The sequence below is a fragment of the Aquila chrysaetos genome, chromosome 5, assembly GCF_900496995.4.
Source record: "Aquila chrysaetos chrysaetos chromosome 5, bAquChr1.4, whole genome shotgun sequence".
Lineage (NCBI taxonomy): Eukaryota > Metazoa > Chordata > Aves > Accipitriformes > Accipitridae > Aquila > Aquila chrysaetos.
In genome coordinates this window covers 52,180,059-52,199,449 of record NC_044008.1, presented here as the reverse complement: position 1 = coordinate 52,199,449, position 19,391 = coordinate 52,180,059, and the positions used below count along the sequence as shown (strand labels likewise).

General features: G+C 39.6%; 1 protein-coding gene across 3 annotated transcripts in view; it reads left to right on the top strand.

Moving 5' to 3' along the window:
* ARNT2 (aryl hydrocarbon receptor nuclear translocator 2) overlaps window positions 1–19,391 on the top strand; it is a 107,790-nt gene that overhangs the window by 62,823 nt on the left and 25,576 nt on the right. For all 3 annotated transcript variants that reach the window (XM_030015342.2, XM_030015343.2, XM_030015344.2), the window contains 6 exons: window positions 812–877; window positions 1,193–1,278; window positions 10,246–10,322; window positions 12,472–12,606; window positions 13,484–13,558; window positions 17,679–17,830. In XM_030015342.2, coding sequence (XP_029871202.1) covers window positions 812–877; window positions 1,193–1,278; window positions 10,246–10,322; window positions 12,472–12,606; window positions 13,484–13,558; window positions 17,679–17,830 — 591 coding nt within the window. The remainder of the gene's footprint in view (window positions 1–811; window positions 878–1,192; window positions 1,279–10,245; window positions 10,323–12,471; window positions 12,607–13,483; window positions 13,559–17,678; window positions 17,831–19,391) is intronic.

The following is a 19,391-nucleotide window of genomic DNA, read 5'->3' as shown; positions in this document are numbered from 1 at the left end:
CCCATTGGTTTTGTAATTCCAAATCTTATTTTAATTGTTCATTCCTTCTCCTTGGCAGTGACTGGTATAAAAAAAAAAAAAAAAAAAAGAATAATAATAATTAAATAAAAGCTTGAGGGAAGAATGAGCCTCAAATAATGTGAACTTTCCTTGTGATTACTTCTTTCATTGTTATTGTTCTTTTTTCCATTGAAAATGAACTGGTTTTACCCTTCAAACTATTTACTTAGCTTCAAATGGATTGTTAAAATTATACAATTAGGCATAGTTAGAAATATCACAAAATATACATGAGCATGTGTTAAAAGTTACTTGATAGTGTAAATAGTCTGTTCTTGCAAGCATTAGATAAATATCTATTAACATTGTAGCTGGTGTATGGCAGTTGAAATGCTCCGTCCAGGGAAGCTACTGGAACACTGAGATTGTTTTGTGTGGATATCTGTGGGCCTGACTTACATTCTTCTCTAGTTTTCACCCTTGTTTTATTGTATTTTGAAGTGTATCTATCCTTTAGCCACTCTTAGAATATCTATTTCAAATAGTCTTTAGGTCTGGGGGGGCAGGAGGGAAGCTTTTTATAGTCTCTTCTATTTTTCTTTATAAAATAAAGAAAATGTTTGTAGCACACCCAAAAAGCTCAGCCCGTGGAAGCAGCAAGTTCTAAGAAAACACGAATCTGTAACTTTCTGTCAGAAATAAATATCTGTTATTGTCTACTTATATATACTAATAAATATCTTAAAATATATTTTCAACTTGGGTTTTTATATTCATTTTTGAGCGCTTTCAAATATTAATTTACTTTTAGGTGTGGAAATGCTCCTCTGGATCATTTACCTCTGAACAGAATAACCACCATGAGAAAAAGATACAGGTACTATTACTTAATTTACCGCAACAGTTAGTTGCCATAAGCACTCTCATTTTCCACTGGGCTAATGCTCAATTAAGGAGTACTACCTGGACAAACATCTGCATTAGCACACAACATAAAATAGCACTTCCAAGATGTATTATGGAAAACAAGTAAGGCTTGAATAGCTTTGTAATGGAGCTGACATCGTACAGCACTCTAGGTTGATGGTTGTTTCTAACTTGCAAATAATAATAAATCATTAGTAGTAGTTTAAAAACAAAGCTATTCTGCCTGTCAGTCAACGTGATATTTTTGTGTTTCCTTTTCATTTAGGAACGGCCTTGGCCCAGTAAAAGAAGGCGAAGCACAGTATGCTGTTGTCCATTGCACTGGCTATATCAAGGCTTGGCCACCAGCAGGTGTGTATCTATCTCATTGAACTATCTGCAAGAGTTGAAAACCTGGCTTGGGATCCCTTTGCTGGTACAAAACCAGGCTGAATTTCAGTGGGGTAACTCATTCAGTCTCATCTTGAGAAGCTTTTGATATCAAGAATAGGCTGTTGTTACTCACTCTGGGCCTCCCCATTTTTCCATGTGAAACCCCTCCCAATTTCATTGGCACAGAGAGCTGTAGAAGCTCTCAGTAATGTGGGATTACAGCAGCTGGGGGCAAAAGTTTTCAGTCTGATAAACCAACATAAAAATGGCCTGATTTTAAGAAGGTAAACACAAAGCATTTGTACCTCTAGAAAACACCAACTAGTGCTTTTATATTTAAGTACTGAGTTACAAGCACCTATGTATGGAAATGTGTAATTTCAATTTAGACGCATAGGTCTTCACAGTGGTGGTATTAGTGGAGAAAGTTCAGCGTGATAAGTTCTGTTTTGAGGCTGTTTTTCTGGGAAACAAGTCTTGGCATCTTGCTTTGAACTACAGAGAAAAACATTTACCTACTGTAACTCAGTATTACATATGGGAATATTTACCTTTGAAAAATTCCAAGAGGAGACAGTGGAGCTCATCCAGATACCATCATGGACTGGGTTAGTTGACCTTGGCGTTCGCAGTAGTTGAGGAGGCTGTTTGCAGTATGACAGCGCCTGCTGGCATGAATCAAACCATGAGTTGTCCTGCCCTTTTGCGGTTGTATACCACAAGCATAAATCACATTTGTCGAGGGATTATGAATGCTAAGAGGTGGTTTGCACCAAGTCTGTGCAGTGGTGTGCAGACACCAGCACACGGATGTGAACTTCTTGTTGATTTCCTGCTGAGTTGCAGTTTTGGAAGAAGAGGAAAGCCTCTCGTTGCTAATAGGGTTTAATATACTTCAGTGTGCTGTAGGAGTCAAAATGTTTTAATTTCATTTGTCTTAAAAGAGAGAACAGTTTGTGTAAATTGCTCTATGAAAATGAAAGGGTGGGGGTTTTTTTTTGTTGTTTTCTTCCACAAAGAGATTAGCTTTTCTATTGGTAATTCCAAACGTAATTGAATTCAGCCTTCATATACAGGATGTCTCTTCAGGAAGATGTGGGTCAAATAAGATTTCTTTCAGCTCCTTGCTTAGCTTGGATGAAAAGTTTGCTGCGTGTTATGGGACATTTAAAGAGATCCAAGACTTCAGGGGTGTATGTTGCTAATGCAGAGCTGCAAACGCATGAACTTGTGTTAGCGCTAGGTTACAACATCAGCGGTGTATGACTTCCAGGCACCATTTCTGCAGGGGAGCAGGCAGTGCAGTGCAGGAGCATGGGATGAAAAGGATCTTCTGGATCTTTGAGTGCCCGGTTGCCAGATATCACACTGTAAGTTCCAGTTTACATTAGTGAGGTGTTTTCCCCCTCTCCAGCTCTTAAAAAACCTCACTGCTCTCCCATGCTTAGCAACCTCTTTAACTTCCAGTCCTCATTAGTTTGTAGGAAATTTATGCTAGTGTATTCTTGGACTATATTTCACTGGAGATCACGCGGGAGATTTCCTGCCTTGTGTCTCTCTCTCTCTGTCTCCAGTGTTCTGGTGCATTTCCAGAAGGAGGTCATATCCTGTCAGGCTTGACTTTGCACAGTTAAACCAGCCCACTTCTTCTAATCTCCATTCTCACAGTGCATTCTCTTCTTTATCCTTGTGTCTTTTCTCTGCAGTTGTTTGTGTTTTCACTTAACTTTTCAAAATGTGGGTCACCGGCACTATACAATCTTGTTCCAGACGAGGTTGTAGTGATGTATAACGAAAATGATATTTCCTGTCCTGACTGGAAGTGTATGATATAGCATACTTCTCTTTTGTATAGTGCATCCTGCTGCATCCTAGATCACCTGATACATAGACACCAGGATGTCTTTTTCTCAGTTGTCAACTTGAGATCTTCCAGTTCATAGCAAAAGTAGCTTTCAATTGTGTGATCTTTCAGTTAGTAATACGAAGTTTCATCCCATTTCTGTTGCTGTAGTTTGGCTGTTATTAGTCCCCAAGTGCATGCTTATGCATTTAGTAATGTTGAATTTCATCCCATTTCTATTACTCCACTCCTCAAAATCACATGGTGCTCCCTTATGATATCCCAATGCTCCTCCACAATGTTAATGCCTCCAAACTATAGCACAATCCTAAGGGATGTTTTTGATTTTGACAGCCTTATGTGGAATTTGAATGGCCTTTTATGTAACCATCCAAATTGTTACTCGTAATAGTCATGCCTGAGTGCCTTTCTCAGGGCATATAGTACTGAATTGGGGCCTCTTTCATGAGTGTTATTTGCCCTCCCAGTCTTCCCCACTTTGTGTTGGTGATTGTCATGTATCCATTGACTTTCGGAGTTGAATGGGAATATCCATGGGCTGAATTGGTCCCCAATACGTTTGGGTAAGTGAGTGGCAACACCACTGCATTTGTTCTCATTTCCAATGGTAATTCAACCATAATCTGCAAAGCAAATGAAATAACTGCAGCAGTAATTGAATTTGCTAAGGCTTTTCTACCCTGTAATAAAATTACTTCTGCTCAAATCAGCTAGAGAGCAGCAAGCCCCTGGCCTTTGCATCATCTCTGGATTCTTGGGAGTAAATGAGTTTGTGCTAAATCGCAGCTGTTCAAAAATTCAGCTATGGAAAGCATCATTTTTCAGTTGTGAACGTGGACATTCTAATATAAACTCCATATCCCTTTCTTTCAGAGCATGCAATGTGGCATGTGCATTATATAACTAATGTACAATACATAAAACATACTTTCATGAATGAAATAACAAATATTTAGTAAACGCTCTTAATCTGTACTTAATCTAATTTGTTTGGCACGTGGTATTTTCTCTTTCTAGGCTGTATTGCATTGTCTGTGGCCAGTGTGTTAATTTTTTTTAGTCCCACACTGAGTATAACACAATCAGTATTGATACAGAAATATCAAGACAAGAACTGCTCTGTGATCATTATTAGTGTGATAGACTATCAGGTTTGACAGCGCTGCTGCTGTGAGTAGTCTATGCTAAGTCACTTAAGTAATTCAAATACTCTAAACAGGTGAAAAAAAAATGACAGCTGCATCAGTATGGTGGCATATTTTAAGGACTGGGGGGGCGGGGTTCACAGATCTAAAGTAAAAAGCAAATTCTGTGATGGCTCAGGTCTGTGGTCAGTGTGAAATCACTTTGCACATCTAGCCTGACTTTCCCCTCCGCCCTCAGTGGAGCAGGAAGGCTCTCTTATTGGCAGACTGCCCTTTTTCACTGAGAAATGAGAGAGAAAACACAGGAAGCATTATGCCTCATCCTCCGCAGAGAACTGAGCTCGGAGCGTGCAGGACCCACAGGCAGCACCTGCCTTTCCCATGTGTCCTAACAAAGCAGACAAGGAGTGCTGCAGCCTGAGCTCGCTCTGTGTCCCCCTGGAAAAGGAGCTATTTGGCTGTTCCCTTAATACAGTGTGTTTGCCTCTGAATGAATGGGGCACAGAGAGAAGACCCAGCCACTTTGAGGAGTGCATCTGTTCGGGCTGAGTTTGTTAATGGTCTGTTCGTTTTCCTCCATTGTGCCTGCAAGAGAAGGATAAAACTAAACTGAAGTACAAAACCTGGCATATGATACCTACACACTTATATCCCTATTAATTATGGGTTGACCTCAAGTAATCGGGGTAAACTTTGTGTAGAAGTCAAAGGAAAAAGGAGTCAGGTATTCCAGATCAACGTTCCAACCAGTATGTTGTTCATTTCTTATGTGGAGTGTATGTTAGATGAAATAATGACGGTGCAGTGTTGGATTATTTTGAATGAGGTAAAAAGACTCCTTGTTTGAAACTGGCTGAGCACCAATTCCAGCCTTTGTCCCCCCGTTCCCAGTGAAGCAGCTTGTGATCCTTAGCCTAGACAACGCTTCAAGTTCATAGCCATTCACAAAACTGAGAAATGCTGACCTTCTCTTGATCATTCAGTTTTCAACTTAAGCATGCGTTTGCTTTGCTTCTATTTTTTTTCCCCTCTGAGCATCTTGTTCCTGGAAGGAAATGAATCTTATGTGGTCCATATGATATTTTCCTAATGGGTTTTTTTTTCATGCCATAAAAATTGATGGAAAATATTCAGTGGAGGGAGAAGATACAGTCTGTCAGGATGTTGCTAGTTTTCTGTAAATCAAAGCCAGGACCTGCAGAAAAACACATTGTGAAGAAAAGGCTTAGATAGATACTTATTTCGAAAACTTCAAATAAAAAGTCCCAGAATAATGTTAAATTCAAATAATGTTGAAATCTTTTTTTTTTCCTTAGTTTTTTATCTTAAAAAAGAAACATTTTAATCTTCCAAGTCAGACTTACGGTAACGTCTTAACCACAGCATGCCAAAGCTGTTAGGTTATGTTAAAGTTTTGGCCAGAATCGGGACGTTTGTGCAAAGTACTCCCTCTTCTAATACAAAACAAAATAGTTGCTTGAATATTCTTTGCAGTGCTGTCATTTTTAAGGCTTTAATTTATTTTTTTTAAAAAGAAGAATCTAGTTTTTGTTGGGATTTTTCATGAGATTTTTCCTTGGTATGCTGTAAACATCCACAGCCTTTTTTTGTGAAAGCCTGTTTCTGTTGTTGTGTATGGGAGATAAAGTCACAAAGTACAATTTCATGCACAGGCGTGTAACTGTCAGAAATGGTTCTGATGGAGATAGGCATTAGGAGGGGATTGCTAGTGACCACTGGACACTTAAATTCCGTCCTTCTAAAGACGCATAAATAATTTATTTTTGAGTGTAGTGAAGTAAAACCACAAATCCACTAACACTGTTCTGTGTCTTGCAGAAAATACAGGGCAAAAGGATAGAGAAAGAAGGCAGAACATGAAGCTGTTCTGTTGTTAGAGCCAACTGGAAGCTCATTGGGAAAACTAAAAAGTTCCTTATGTCCACTCAAATACATGCCATTGCCCTGTGGGAAACTGTTTGCTGGCATAAAGGACACTTGGAAATTAAACATAACCTCTAACGACACAGCATTCTATTTGTGATGCTCAGTTGCAGGCTTAGCTTTGCAAATTGTTGATATTAACTTGAACAAGCATAGCACTATATTTATTATTCAAGAGGAGCATATATTTGGTGTTGAGAAATAAAGCCCTTCTCAGGGTTACACCTAAAGAATGTGAATAACTAATGTATGTTTATTTAGTTGATGCCTCCTAAAGATCAGTTTCATGGCTGTTTTCCTGGAGGCTTTTGCAATGTTTTTTGGAGATACTGATGGTACTTAGTGATGTTAAGGAGCAATATTACATTATGTTAAGAGCTGGACAAACCAATATTAAGCACAGTACACATATCTTTATTTACCTGTCTGTATTGGAGTATGTTCAATAGGAAGTGTGCTAAAGCAAAAGTAAATCTCTCTAGGAATGCATCTCATATATAAGCTTACCCACATTTGAAACTTTCTAACTGTCAGCAAGAGAGTAAAGAAAACAATTTCCCTCTATGGAATGCTGTCAGTAAGAGGACCTACACTGCAAACAAGCAGACAATCGTTTTGGCATATTTTTACCCTAGGCACTTTTAGGGAAGGGTTAGCAATTCATTGGGTCATGTATTGATTAATTCTAGGCAGATTGTTTTTTATTCATAGGGTGTCTCGTGGGATAACGCAACTAATACATTTTCCAGTGTGTTATACAGACCAAATGTAGTCCATCTTCAAAAAAAAAAACAACACCCCCCCCCCCCCCCAAAAAAAAAGTGAAAATTAGAACAACAGCCTCTCTTGCCAACAGAGTGACATCAGAAATGGTGTTTCTTAGCTAGGTTTAATTTTGGAGATTGTTTATGTTGCTTTGAGTTTATTTGGGCAGTAGCAAGCATGGACCAAGTTCCTAAAAAGGAAAGCGTTGCTGAAAGCTGCAGAAAAAAGATTACACGAAGTGGAAGCCATCCAGCTGAGTATCTTTGCTGTCCTTTGTAATACACTGTGCCACTAAGGAAACGATTGAAAAGCTTTTGAAGTCAAGGGAAAATACTTAAATTTGTCCTTCTCAAATGGAAAACTCCATTTTAAAGGGACCTTTTGGTTAAGGCTATCCAACTAGAATGCCTAGAATTATTTCCTTAAAACAGCACTTAGGTGCCTGTGTTTAAGTGGCCTAATTCTCAGAAGCACCAGGCATCCACCAAGAAAATCCTCAGAAGGCAGTAAGGCCTAGAATCACTCACGATCTTTGAATTCAGACCACCTGTACTGAGCTGTCTGAATGTAACTGTGATTGCTTCAGGCACCAGCTTTTAAAATGTTTGTTCTTTTGGCTCATTGTGGAACTTGCAGGTTTGCCCTGGTGCAGAGTTCAGAACTGAGGAGTGAGAGACTCCTCATCCATCTCCTGGAGGGATGCGGTCCCAGCTGCCATCTTCCAGCCAAAGTGTTCTGTTGGAAATCTGCTGTTGCTCCAGTGCTTTCTTTCCTCCCACGGTTGTTTTTGTACACTGCTGCATTTCATTTGCAGCGGAGTCAGCATCCTCATGCTCCATCCTACACTACTGCATCATTTAATTTGTCCTGCTCTCAGTTCACACCTCTAGTCACTGCTTTTTAAGGTGAAACTGCTGGATTCCAGTTATCATCCCCTGCAAACTGCACACAGTTCTCAGTTAACCATTTTCTACCTGTTTAAAACTAAAATTGCTCATGTGGAGGAGTCCAGGTTTAGTTTTGGGAGCTCACCCTTCTGGGTACCTCACATGTATCTGAGCAGATAGCCATGTCTGCCAAAATTTTGTGTAAAGTGGACACAACTTTGAGTAGATAATGTTTGCTGCTGCTTTTTCAGGGTAGTTTTCTCCCTTTTTCTCAAGAGGCAGCCAAATGCAGTTCCTTTGCCTATTGGAGCTGTCATTAGCTAATTACTAAGACTTGTATTGAAGAAATAACTGTGTGTAAACACAGCAAGGAAGGAAAACAAAATACTTCTGTAATATGAATCTCTTAACTGTAATTTCATGTCAGTGGTTTATACTCTCTGTGGTATGCTGGTGTCTCAGAGCATGGGACTTATTTGTGTTTGGGCTCTTGTTCGTGGTTTGCCTCGTGTGTAGCGGTGTGTGAAATACCAAAATGAGGCTTTGTAATTTAACTGATTGAAGGACCTGATAAACTGCAGGTAGTGCAGAACAGTCCTGCAGGGAGGGTAAATGCAGGTTGTCTTCATTTCAAGGATGTTCTAAATCAGGTGAAGGATCTCAGGTGAAAGTTTGGGTCCGTAGTAACCTACAGAGAGGCCTTTATCGGAAGCACAAAATAATGTTTAATTGCAAAATAACATGTGTTGATTCCACCCGATGTTATTTTTAACTTACGTATTTAATGATTGATTTCTTAAAATGTACTCCTAAGGTCACATACTGCCATCTTGATCTTCTCATACTGCTTCTAAGAAAACATTTGAGAGGAATATCTCACCGTTCAGTGAGCGATATCACGTAGGTTTAGAAGCTAAGGAGTTATTTAGGGCCAAATTTGTATCTCTGGATAACAAGATCATTGTGTAGGAAGACAAGGGGGTTTTGCCCAGCTCTTGTAGTGTGTGATGTTGAAATTCGTACTGCACCTCAATTTTCCACTTGTTAGAAGGGACAATAATGCTCCTCCTTTTTAAAGCTCTTGAGATGCCCTGATAAAATCCTAGTTATGTAGGGAGCTGCAAATGAAGTTACACCCACAAAATTGTGAATTCCATTGCAAAAAAGTTTTGAATATATTATACAAAAATATGGGTTTTTTTCTTTCATACTTTGTACACTATATTTTATTATATAGCTCAGTAAGAACTGAAAAATACGTGTAGGGTACTATTTAGAAACTGATTGTCAGATAAGATTCAATTATTTTGAAACAAAATAACTTCCTTCAGAGACTACTTCAGTTCATTCAGCAGCATTTATAGTCTTTTTTCAGAGGCATCATTTAAGAAAGTTGTATGCTGTCATCCTCTGCACGGTCCAAAGATGACTTACATTTCGAATTACAAATTTTGAGAATAAAGTGGCTGTTGTTTCATAATTGTTAGCTGCTTTGCAATTAATTTCATTAATGCTTTAAAATGCCCCTTAAATGATTCACTGCCTGTTGTGACTGAATTCCTTGAAAAGCCTGTGAAAGAGTTTACAAATCACTTAATTTAAGTCAGCAGTGTCACTCTTGGAAGATGTTTTTTCAAGGAAATTGGTATCTCAAAACTGGAGTTGGGAAATAGCCTTAAATAAGGCTTAGCCAACTAGCAAGTAAACAGAGCTAATCTGAATGTTCCTATTTGTGAAACACTGCGATGGAAATCAGTACACATGTATGTTTTGAAATTATTCCTGTGTTTGTAATAGTTACTCCTGTTACACAACTAAAACAAGCACTGTTAGCAAAGCACCCGCATTTTTTCAGTCTTTCAACGTAACGACCCAGATTTAGTCCATTATAGAAAAAAGTAGAACCGGCTGTTAAATATGAGCATGAAGTTAATGAATAATCTAGGCTGTGCCTTGTGTTTAAGGCTCATTGTAACATATTATTCACAAAGAAAACTGGACATAGTGTGCGTTCACTGACAATATTAAGTGACCACATGGTTGCAGTAACATGCTGCGGAGCAGTACTCGTGGAAATGTCACTGTCTGTCTCGGTGTATAATGGAATTTTTGTATCTGCTTTGTCTTCGGCAACCAAAATTGCTGCCGTGGGTACTGTATATGCGTGTGAGGTATGTAGGGTCAAGCACAACTGAGAAGGATCATCTGATCTGAACCCAGAGATAATGCCTGAATCCTAGAGAAGACAGTAAGGTTATTTTGTCTGATTCAGAACATCTAGAAGCATCTCTGCTCATCCAGATTTCCTAATTATAACAGTATTTGTTATCTTTTACTCTAGGAATGACTATACCAGAAGAAGACGCTGATGTGGGACAAGGTAGTAAATATTGTCTCGTGGCAATAGGAAGGCTTCAGGTAATGCCAGTCTTTCTTTATATAAACTACTTCTGAAAGCATAATCAGTCTTGTGTTTTAGTTTTAAAGTATTTGCACGAAGTTCTGGTACTAGGCTGTAACTTCTAACATGCCTCCAAAATACAAAGTGCCTTGATGTCGGTGTGCAGCCAGCGATTTATAGAATCATAGAATGGTTTGTGTTGGAAGGGACCTTAAAGATCATCTCGTTCCAACCACCCTGCTATGGGCAGGACTTGTTTAGAACATGTCAACAGAGCAAAATGAAAATGTGATTTTGCTGCATTTGTGTATTTAACCCAACAACAGCAGCAAAGGTGCTCCTGGACCATGAGCATGTAGAGGGCTGCTACTCTCTGGGTGCACAGGGCTGGGATATTCTAGATTTTGAGAAATGTGGGAGTACAGGTGCTGCAGATGGTAGGTTAAAGTGGCTCTCAAAGCCAGTGACATGTTCCCTGCTATTCTTTCATTCATTCTCTCTCTCTGGCTAATCAACTACTTGAAAAACTGTGATTGCAGGAGTTATTCTGAAAATTGTAAAGATAAGGCAGTCAAGAGACACTTCACGAATAATGGCTTTATTCTCAGTTTGTATTATAGCGTGCATTCAGATGTGATGTCAGCCGAGGGAACTGTGAGAATAAAATTTTACTTCCTTTTTGTCCAGACGGTTGCAATTGATGTATTGCATTTTCTTTCTATGTCCACTGCTGACAAGAATTCTAAGTGGGAGCTAGACCAGTCGCGGTGAATCTCCTTCACCGCAGCAGGGAGGCTAGTTTTTATCTTCCCGGTCTGGGAATTGTGCCATGGGTGAACATGTTTGAGCCTCCTGCATGATCTCCTGTTGGCCTGCACTCGTTGCCATCTGCTAGGATGGCATTGCTCCTTCTGACAAGGTAGAGTGACCCTTTCATTAGAGCACAGGTGCCAAACCCATCTGACTTGAGGTGAGCAGCCTGCACGTTAGTGCAGTGTTAACACTTCTGCAGAGTGTGTCTCCATTGTGATGGCAGAGCTGCAAAAGTATTGCATGATGGTTTTTAGGTTAATCATGCTTTTATAATCAAGGGTAATATATTCCACTGATGAAGAGAAGGAAGTTATGGGGATTCATATGTTACAGCTGCCAAAGAAAGATGATTTCCGAGAAAATCACGTTAGTAACATGTGGAGCATCAAAACATCTGTTATGTTAGAAAAGCCAGCAGGGTATGTGAGGGAGGGCAAGAGGAGGCTCTGTGGACGGGTTTAATCACAAAGGAGTCAAGGTGCACAGATTATAAACTCTGCTCTGTAACAGCAAATTGAAATCTTGCGTACTGTTAACTGCCTAATCTGTTTCAAGACAGCAACAAATGAGATTTTGCTCCTTTTGCATTGGGACCTTGTTAACAGAGATGGCTCTGAAAGTTGTAAGAACAACGATGGTCTCATTCGTAGCCCCAGTAGGAATGAAAGGGTACAAAGTGGCCTGATTGCACAGGTTTCAGGCAGAGAGCTGGAAATGTATCATTCTCCCTGATGAGCTTTGAGGAGCATTTACAGGAGAAGTGCATTTTTTCATTGTGAGCAGCCACTTGCTGGTCCAATATCATCATCACCTACCTCAATCTCTGGAGAACTTTGTTCAGGTTCTCTGGGTGTTCTCAGATGACCCTCACCTGAAAGTCAAGTATTAGTCTGAGTTAGTCCTATTGGATATGTTTACAGATAGTGAGTTGTCCTCTTATACAGATTGACCTTCCCATCCTAAAATGGGTGGGTTGAATTGTCCTCTGGAAATCTCTTATTCTTGGTTGACAAGGGTAGGAACCAAGATGCCAAACTTTAATGTGGTCCCACAGAGTGAGATGAATTCAGCCATACTTATATCCTTACTGTATCCCCCCTTGTTGGGAACTTCTGGTGTATTTGTTTTCCTGCTGTGCTGTTAAGCCTAGATATGTGCCATGGGGTGAGATGTTTGCACTGCAAACTAGACTAAAGGCTGTTCTGTGTCATTTATTCATGCTGTTGTTTTATTTACAACTTCCTTCAGTAGTTAGCAGTCAGCCAACAGATTTTTATTCTTTAGCTATGTAATCAACTTTAACTTAAGGTGACTGTTCTGTGGACTAAATGCTGTGGACTTCATTGGTCTTAGGTAACTAGCTCTCCAGTGTGCATGGACATGAATGGCATGTCGGTCCCAACTGAGTTCTTGTCTAGGCACAATTCTGATGGAGTCATCACCTTTGTCGACCCAAGGTGCATCAGCGTCATTGGCTACCAGCCCCAGGTCAGTGAGTCGCTGTAAATGCAGAGACTGATTAAAGCTAATAAATAAAGTTCTGTTTCCACATTAAAAACAAAAGCAGCAAACCCTGAAGTATTCGTAGCTGATAATTCATGTCATGCACTAAATGCTGTTCATTTTTCTTTACTGTCCATGCCTCTGTAAAATTTATAGTTTTCCCCTTTGTTATGTGGGATGTCTTTTTATACATTTTAGATCTGATTAGAATTCTAACAGCAAGATGCTTTAAACCTTGCACAGCTTTCCAGTGAAGACATTTCTATGACAGAAAGTTAACAGTGCTTGGAGAGAGTTTTAGTCCTGTAGGTCTTTACTTCCGCCAATCTATTGAACAGTAAGCAAACATCATTTATGGCATCTATTTTCCCTTAGGCTTGCATCTGCTCCTCTGTATAGGAGGCTAGTCGCAGAACTGAGTAGAACAGTAAATTAACTCCTGACTGCCGCAATTCTCCCTCGGATAACTCTCAACAGTTGCAATTTACAGGCAAAAAAAATTTCTTGCTCATTAGATTTTTCCCATTTATTTTGATTTTTGGTAGCTTTATAGTAACTGTTTTTACAAAAATTAGTTCCATAAAACGAGCTGTAGTAGAGGATGTCAGTCTCTTCAAGATACCATTTCACAGGTATTTAAAAAATCACTTAAAATTTGTTTTAAATACATATATCTGTGCAACAGTACAAATTTAATGTGTGGCATGATGCCTACAAACCTTGTTTGTATGATTCATCCCCGATTAACTGAGTAGTCCCATTAAGGGTGGTAGATCTAGTATCTGCAAGGATTACTTGCAGATCTGCACACGGATTTGTGTTGTGGTCTGAGATTTTTACACAGCTTTACGTTTTATTCTAGGATCTTCTGGGGAAAGATATTTTAGAATTCTGCCATCCTGAAGATCAAAGCCATCTGAGGGAGAGTTTCCAACAGGTGCTGCGTCCTGCTCCTTTTTTTCTGCCATTTATTTATTATTTTTGTTGTTATTTTGTTCAGAGAAGTAGCTTTTATTTTTCATTTCAAGGTATTTTTTCTGTTATGCAGGAGAAGGAGTGGCAAGATACGAAACAATTTGTTCATCAGTTACTAATCAGTTAAGCTCTATAAATAGTAGTTTAAACGGCAGCATCCGTTTGCTGTGTTTTCAGAAATAAGTCACCTAGTTATACATTTTGTTTTCGTTTTACAAAAAATTAAATGAATGTTCACTACACAGTTAGAGCTGTTTTGGAGGTGCCTGTGTAGATCCCACTATGTTAAGTGGTAACCAAAAGTATGTACCTTCCAAGGTGGGCTGTTCATTTGAAAGTAGTTACACTCCTCTGTAATGCTGGATTGTTTATGACCTAAATTCTCTGCTAGCGTAGATGACATGCTTCATACTTCAATGGAGTTACACCACTTTACATCAATAGAGAATTTGGCCCTTCTCCCTATTAGGGATTGAAATGCAGACAGAAGTAACGGAAGAAATACAACATATGGAAAGAGTTACTGATCTGGATGCGTTTCTAGAGTGGGCCACATTTACATCAGCTATATCAAAGGCATTTATTCCATCGTAGAGCTTACTGTTTCAAATTGATCTGGGACATACACTAGGAGTGTTTTCCCCAAGCCTTCTGCTTGTTGCTGGTCTTTTCAGTGACTTCCCTACTGCACTAGAAAGCATGATGTAGTATGCTTAACCAATTATTGAGGTTCAGATGATCTAAGTGGTTCCTGATTTTCTGACAACAGCCTGTAGCTCAACCAAGTTTTGTTGATCCATCTTGCGTTGGATGCTGAGATGTATTTTCAGCTGTGAAACATGGATATGAAGTGACTTCTAAAATAATTTGTATAGCCAACTATTTATTCAGGCATGGCATGCAAAAACAGAGCTTGAAAAGCCTCTCTGGGGAAAACAATTAAATCTGTGTCCATAGAATAGATTGTGAAACTGAGGTTATGGTCTCTACAGAAGTGTTTGAGATAGTGTAAGATGTTAGTACTCTCGAACTATTTCTCACCACCCCTTCCCTCAAGTGCAGGCTACCAGCCCCATTGCTGAGCTAGCAGAAAAGACTGTGTGAGCACTCTGCATCCACTTCAAGTCCCTTGAATGGACTGAGTTCACACGGCAGCTAAAGACCTTTTAAATTCAAGATGTTGATTCACAGGCAGGAGCCTGTGAGAGTTGCATGCTTGAAACAGGTCACCACACCCAGCCATCTTCTCTGCCCTACCTTGTTTGGGGGTGTGATGCTGCAGCTGAACCTACCTGGTAGGTAGCTGTCACCAGGGGTCAGGTCCTACTCCCACTTCTCTCCTCCTGACTTCCTCCCCACCCTTCCTACTGTCCTGATACTAGCACAGATGGACTTGCTGGGTAGGCTAGCTAAGGAACTAATTGCTTTTGCATGGGACTAGCTTTCAGCTGGTTCTGCTCCCTGAACTTGTGCCTGATCACACCAGTGGTGCGGGAAGAGCAGCGAGAACGCATACGTTGTTTTTCACTAATGCCCAAATGATTGATTCCACTAATTTATCCAAGACACAACAACAGAGAGCTGCTGGATAATAACACTTCAAACATCCGTCTCTGAAGTGATTGCCTGGGGCTCAGAAGGGCTGACTAACATTCCCGTTAATGACTTGGTCCTCGCTGTGTTCACCGAGAGTGAGATCAGGCGGTGGGAGGCTGCTGGTGTATCCCTGAACTCAGCTGCTGGGGACTTTGCTGTCACTACTCACTATTAGGCATGTGCATAAATGATTTGCTGGAGCAGGGACCTACATGATTTGCTTAAGGTCATACAAAAAGACAGCAGGAAAAAATGCAGATTAGAAGTGAAAGTTTCTGTTCACTTGACCTGTGTCCAATCTATGAAAATATTGTGCTGTTTCTTTAGTAGGCAATTCCTTTTTCAGTATATTTTTGTTCAGTACAGTAGCAGTGTGATTGGGGCTGTTATTTCAACCATGGAATAAAAGACTGAAGTAAACAGTTAAGCTATGCACCAGGTGGTTTTTATTTCCAAAGAATGTAAGAAACTAAAGGTTAAACATTAGGTTTGAAATTTTTTGTGCTGTCTTGTTTGTGTGCGCTGTTTTAAGACAGTTCAGGATTTTCCCACCAGCAATCTCTATATGCTTTATGTATTATTACAGAATTAGTGTTTGCTTAATTCAGACTTCAGGACAATAGATCACTGCAGTTTGTTTTATTATTGTTAGTTTGGCCTTAGAAATCTTTTCATTAAAAAGGTAACTGTGATTTCCAATAAACTCTCTTTTTTTTTTCCTAAAACCCTCTGAAAATGACATTTCTAATTTGCTGACAGTATCAGAACCAGGTTTGTGCATAACAGAGGAGGGAGGGAGGGTTTTGCAGGTTTTGGTCAATTGCCAGTATCCATCTCAAAGCTTTCACTTCCTTGGGAAGATAAATTCATTCATCAGGGTGGGAAAATCAGGCCAGAATAAGATAGTCTCAAGGCCAAGATCAACAAATAGAGTTTAGTATCAAAGGATCCAGAATACAGCTATTTGATATCCAGTAGGATGCTATTCAGATTGGACACTTTTACACAGGCTCTGTGTTTTTTTACCCTGGGTGTGGTAGTAGAAAATTGCTGATAAAAGAATGTTGCTCATTGAACTCAAACTACAAAAGCATTTAAAAAAAACCAACCCAAAAGACATTTACTTCAGTATTATTTTGAACTTTTCTGGGCATTGCTAAAGCTTTTTGTGTCTTCTATTTGCATTCATTCCATTTAATCCTGTATCCAATTGATCGATTTGAAGTGCAGACCTTTGGAAAAAAACAGGATTGGAGCATTTTTCCTAATCCAATTGCTTGTTGATAAAGACAGAGAGTAAATACTGGGTTTTCTACTTTTAGAGAATACAGGCTGCAGATAGCTAATAAAAAATAAATTCCAGTGGATAAGGATTAAGAATCGAGATGTGGCATTTACTTGCAGTAGACCTTACCTTTCCTTCCCTGAGGCACCCCTGAGATAACTTGGTGGAAAAGCAATAAAAAATAAACACAGATAGCCCAGGTAAGTGCCAGCTGAATGACTTAAAACCATATAAGTTTTCTTCTGACTTAAACCAAGATTGTTAGATAACACATAAAATGCAGTTACAGTGCCAGTGTGCAACTATTGTTTTGAGCGTACTTCTTTTGCTGGCTGCTTCTTACTTCTCGCTTGATGCCAACTATTGACTTCCAACAAAACTTCAGCTACCAAAGACGGAATTTGAACTGAGTATTGCCAGACATTTGAATTCTTAGTCATAAACAAATAGGCTGCCCAAGCAAAGAATTTTTGCTCAGTTTTCATTAATACTATTAAAATGGACAGTGGCTTATTGGTGTTCTCTCCATTCAAAGGCTGGCTCACTCTTTCTTGTTTTGAAAGCTAGAAGCAAGTGTTTCTTGTTAGTACTTTGCCATCATAGATGGACTTAAAATGTGTTGGGGAAAAAACACAAAACAACCATGTATGGTTTCTAAAAAAAGCAATTTTTCCTAAGTATCATCCTAAATTTTGATGCTGATGTGTGATTTGGTATATCACGTATATGAATTGTATAGCTAGGTATCCAAGCAGAAAAGCAGATAGTTAACCTAAAAATGTTTTTTCTTGTGGTCTTTTGCTTCAGCAGCAATATTTGGTTTATGTTTTGCACATAAACATTTAAAAGATCCTCAGTTTGGTTTCTGTCAATCTCTCGATAAACGTTCCACATAAAACCTTCTTAAAGCTTCCCTGTTGGGATAACAGCACAACCTGTTGGTTGTCCTGAATCTGTATTCTTCTTATATGCAAGCTGGAAAATGGCATTTTATACAACAAGGCATGAGGGTTTCATTCTGAAGAAAATAGCCACAAACATGAATCAGATTTTGCTTATTCTCTTCAAATTAAGAATCTCCCTGCAGTGTCCATAGCGTTCTGTAATTCAAGTTTAAAACACACCAGTTATTGCTGTTTACTATTCATTTGCACAGCAGGTAGCAATCTCCTTTTATTAACCTCTCCAAATGGCTTTGCAGGTTGTAAAACTGAAAGGTCAAGTCCTGTCTGTGATGTATCGTTTTCGTACCAAAAACCGGGAATGGATGCTGATCAGAACCAGCAGCTTCACATTTCAGAATCCTTATTCCGATGAGATTGAATACATCATCTGCACCAACACTAATGTAAAGTATGTGCCTTTCCAGATGCTTGTGTATGTGGTTTTGAAAGAATTTAAGCATTGCTTTTTGCTGTAAAGCACATTCCAATTTTTTGGTAGCCTGTTTCTAGCTACTTTTGTTTCTCTATAACAGTACAGTCTGTAACAGGGGTTTTCTGCATCATGAGCTCTCACAGCATAGCTGTTTCTCTGTGTCATTATCCTGTGATGCTTCCAGGGCCTGGCTGCACTGGGGGAGAAACGTCACTTATCTGTTATGTCATTAGACAAGCCCATTGATCTCAGTCCAGGCTGCCTTAAACTAGCACAGAGCTTCCAGCAGCAGACCAGCTGCCCTGATATTGGAGGAAGGTTAGCCTGATTCCTAAGCCAAAGAGAAAATTGCATGTCCATGTGCATTGTGATCGTACCATTCCGTAGTCCTGGGCATCTTCTCCTTGAGCTGTGTCTACTCTTATGGCCTATGAAAGCTGGCAAAATGATTTCCTAGTAGGCTTCAGTGGGAAGGGTTCCTGATACTCAGTTAAGATCTAATGGAATATCCCCAAGTATGGGGACAGATCCAACCCCTTTTCTTAACAGGGAAATTAAATCATCCTGTCTGTGAGTTAATATTTTCAAAAATCTGTCACTGGACCTCTTAAGAGGAGGTCACCCTAGGAGTATGGTGGAGGTTCGTCACTGTGTAACTGAGCAGAGATGCTTTTAGAGCCTCCTGAGTTCTAAGCCAGTAACTGCAGAAGCTAATCTGGCCTTGATAAAGCCATTGCTTTATAGTGTGGGGTTTTTTTATAAATATTTCTTCTTTCCAATATAAACTTAACCTATTTCTAAAACAAAATCTGCTTCTGGTCTGACCAAAGATTTTTTGCCAAGTTTTTAGCTCAGAGGAAGTTACTGGTTTTAAGATCTCAACCTGTTAGACTGTATAATGGAAATGCTGAACGAGCAGTCTACTGGTGGGGATGCATGCTGAGAGCTCCACTTGCAAAACCAAACCCCTGGGGCTTTGGCATTCAACTTAGAAAGCTAATGTCTCTGCGTGTTCCTTGACTTGCTCCTTTGGACATGACACACACCTGGACTAGAAGGGCTGTGCTTTCACTCACTTGAAACCCAGCAACACAATAGTTTTGCTCAGTTTTTTCTGCATACCGAAAAAGTCAGGCTTAAACAGCTGAATAGTTAAGCTCATTGAAAACGAGCAAACGTGTCTTGAAATCAGACAGCTAATATCCCCCTGTCTGCACTGTGCATCAAAATAGATATTTCCACACTTCTGCTGTCCCATATTTGTTTTCCAGATAATTTGTATATGCAAAAACAGGCCTGCAAAATAAAAAGTGGCTTCTGAAATCTGTCCCAGGCTGGCTTAATTGTGCTTTGTTCCCAAGAGTCCACAGATCAAAAAGTGGGGCTGTAGGCTTACGTTGTGTTGACTCCGGGAATGTTTTTTTCCGAGCCACCACTATACTGTTCAGCTTGCCATGGCAGCACTTACTGTGATGAATAGGACTGTGCCAGCTTCTGGCTCTATATCTCTCTTGCTAGGTTTGAATAACAACCCAGA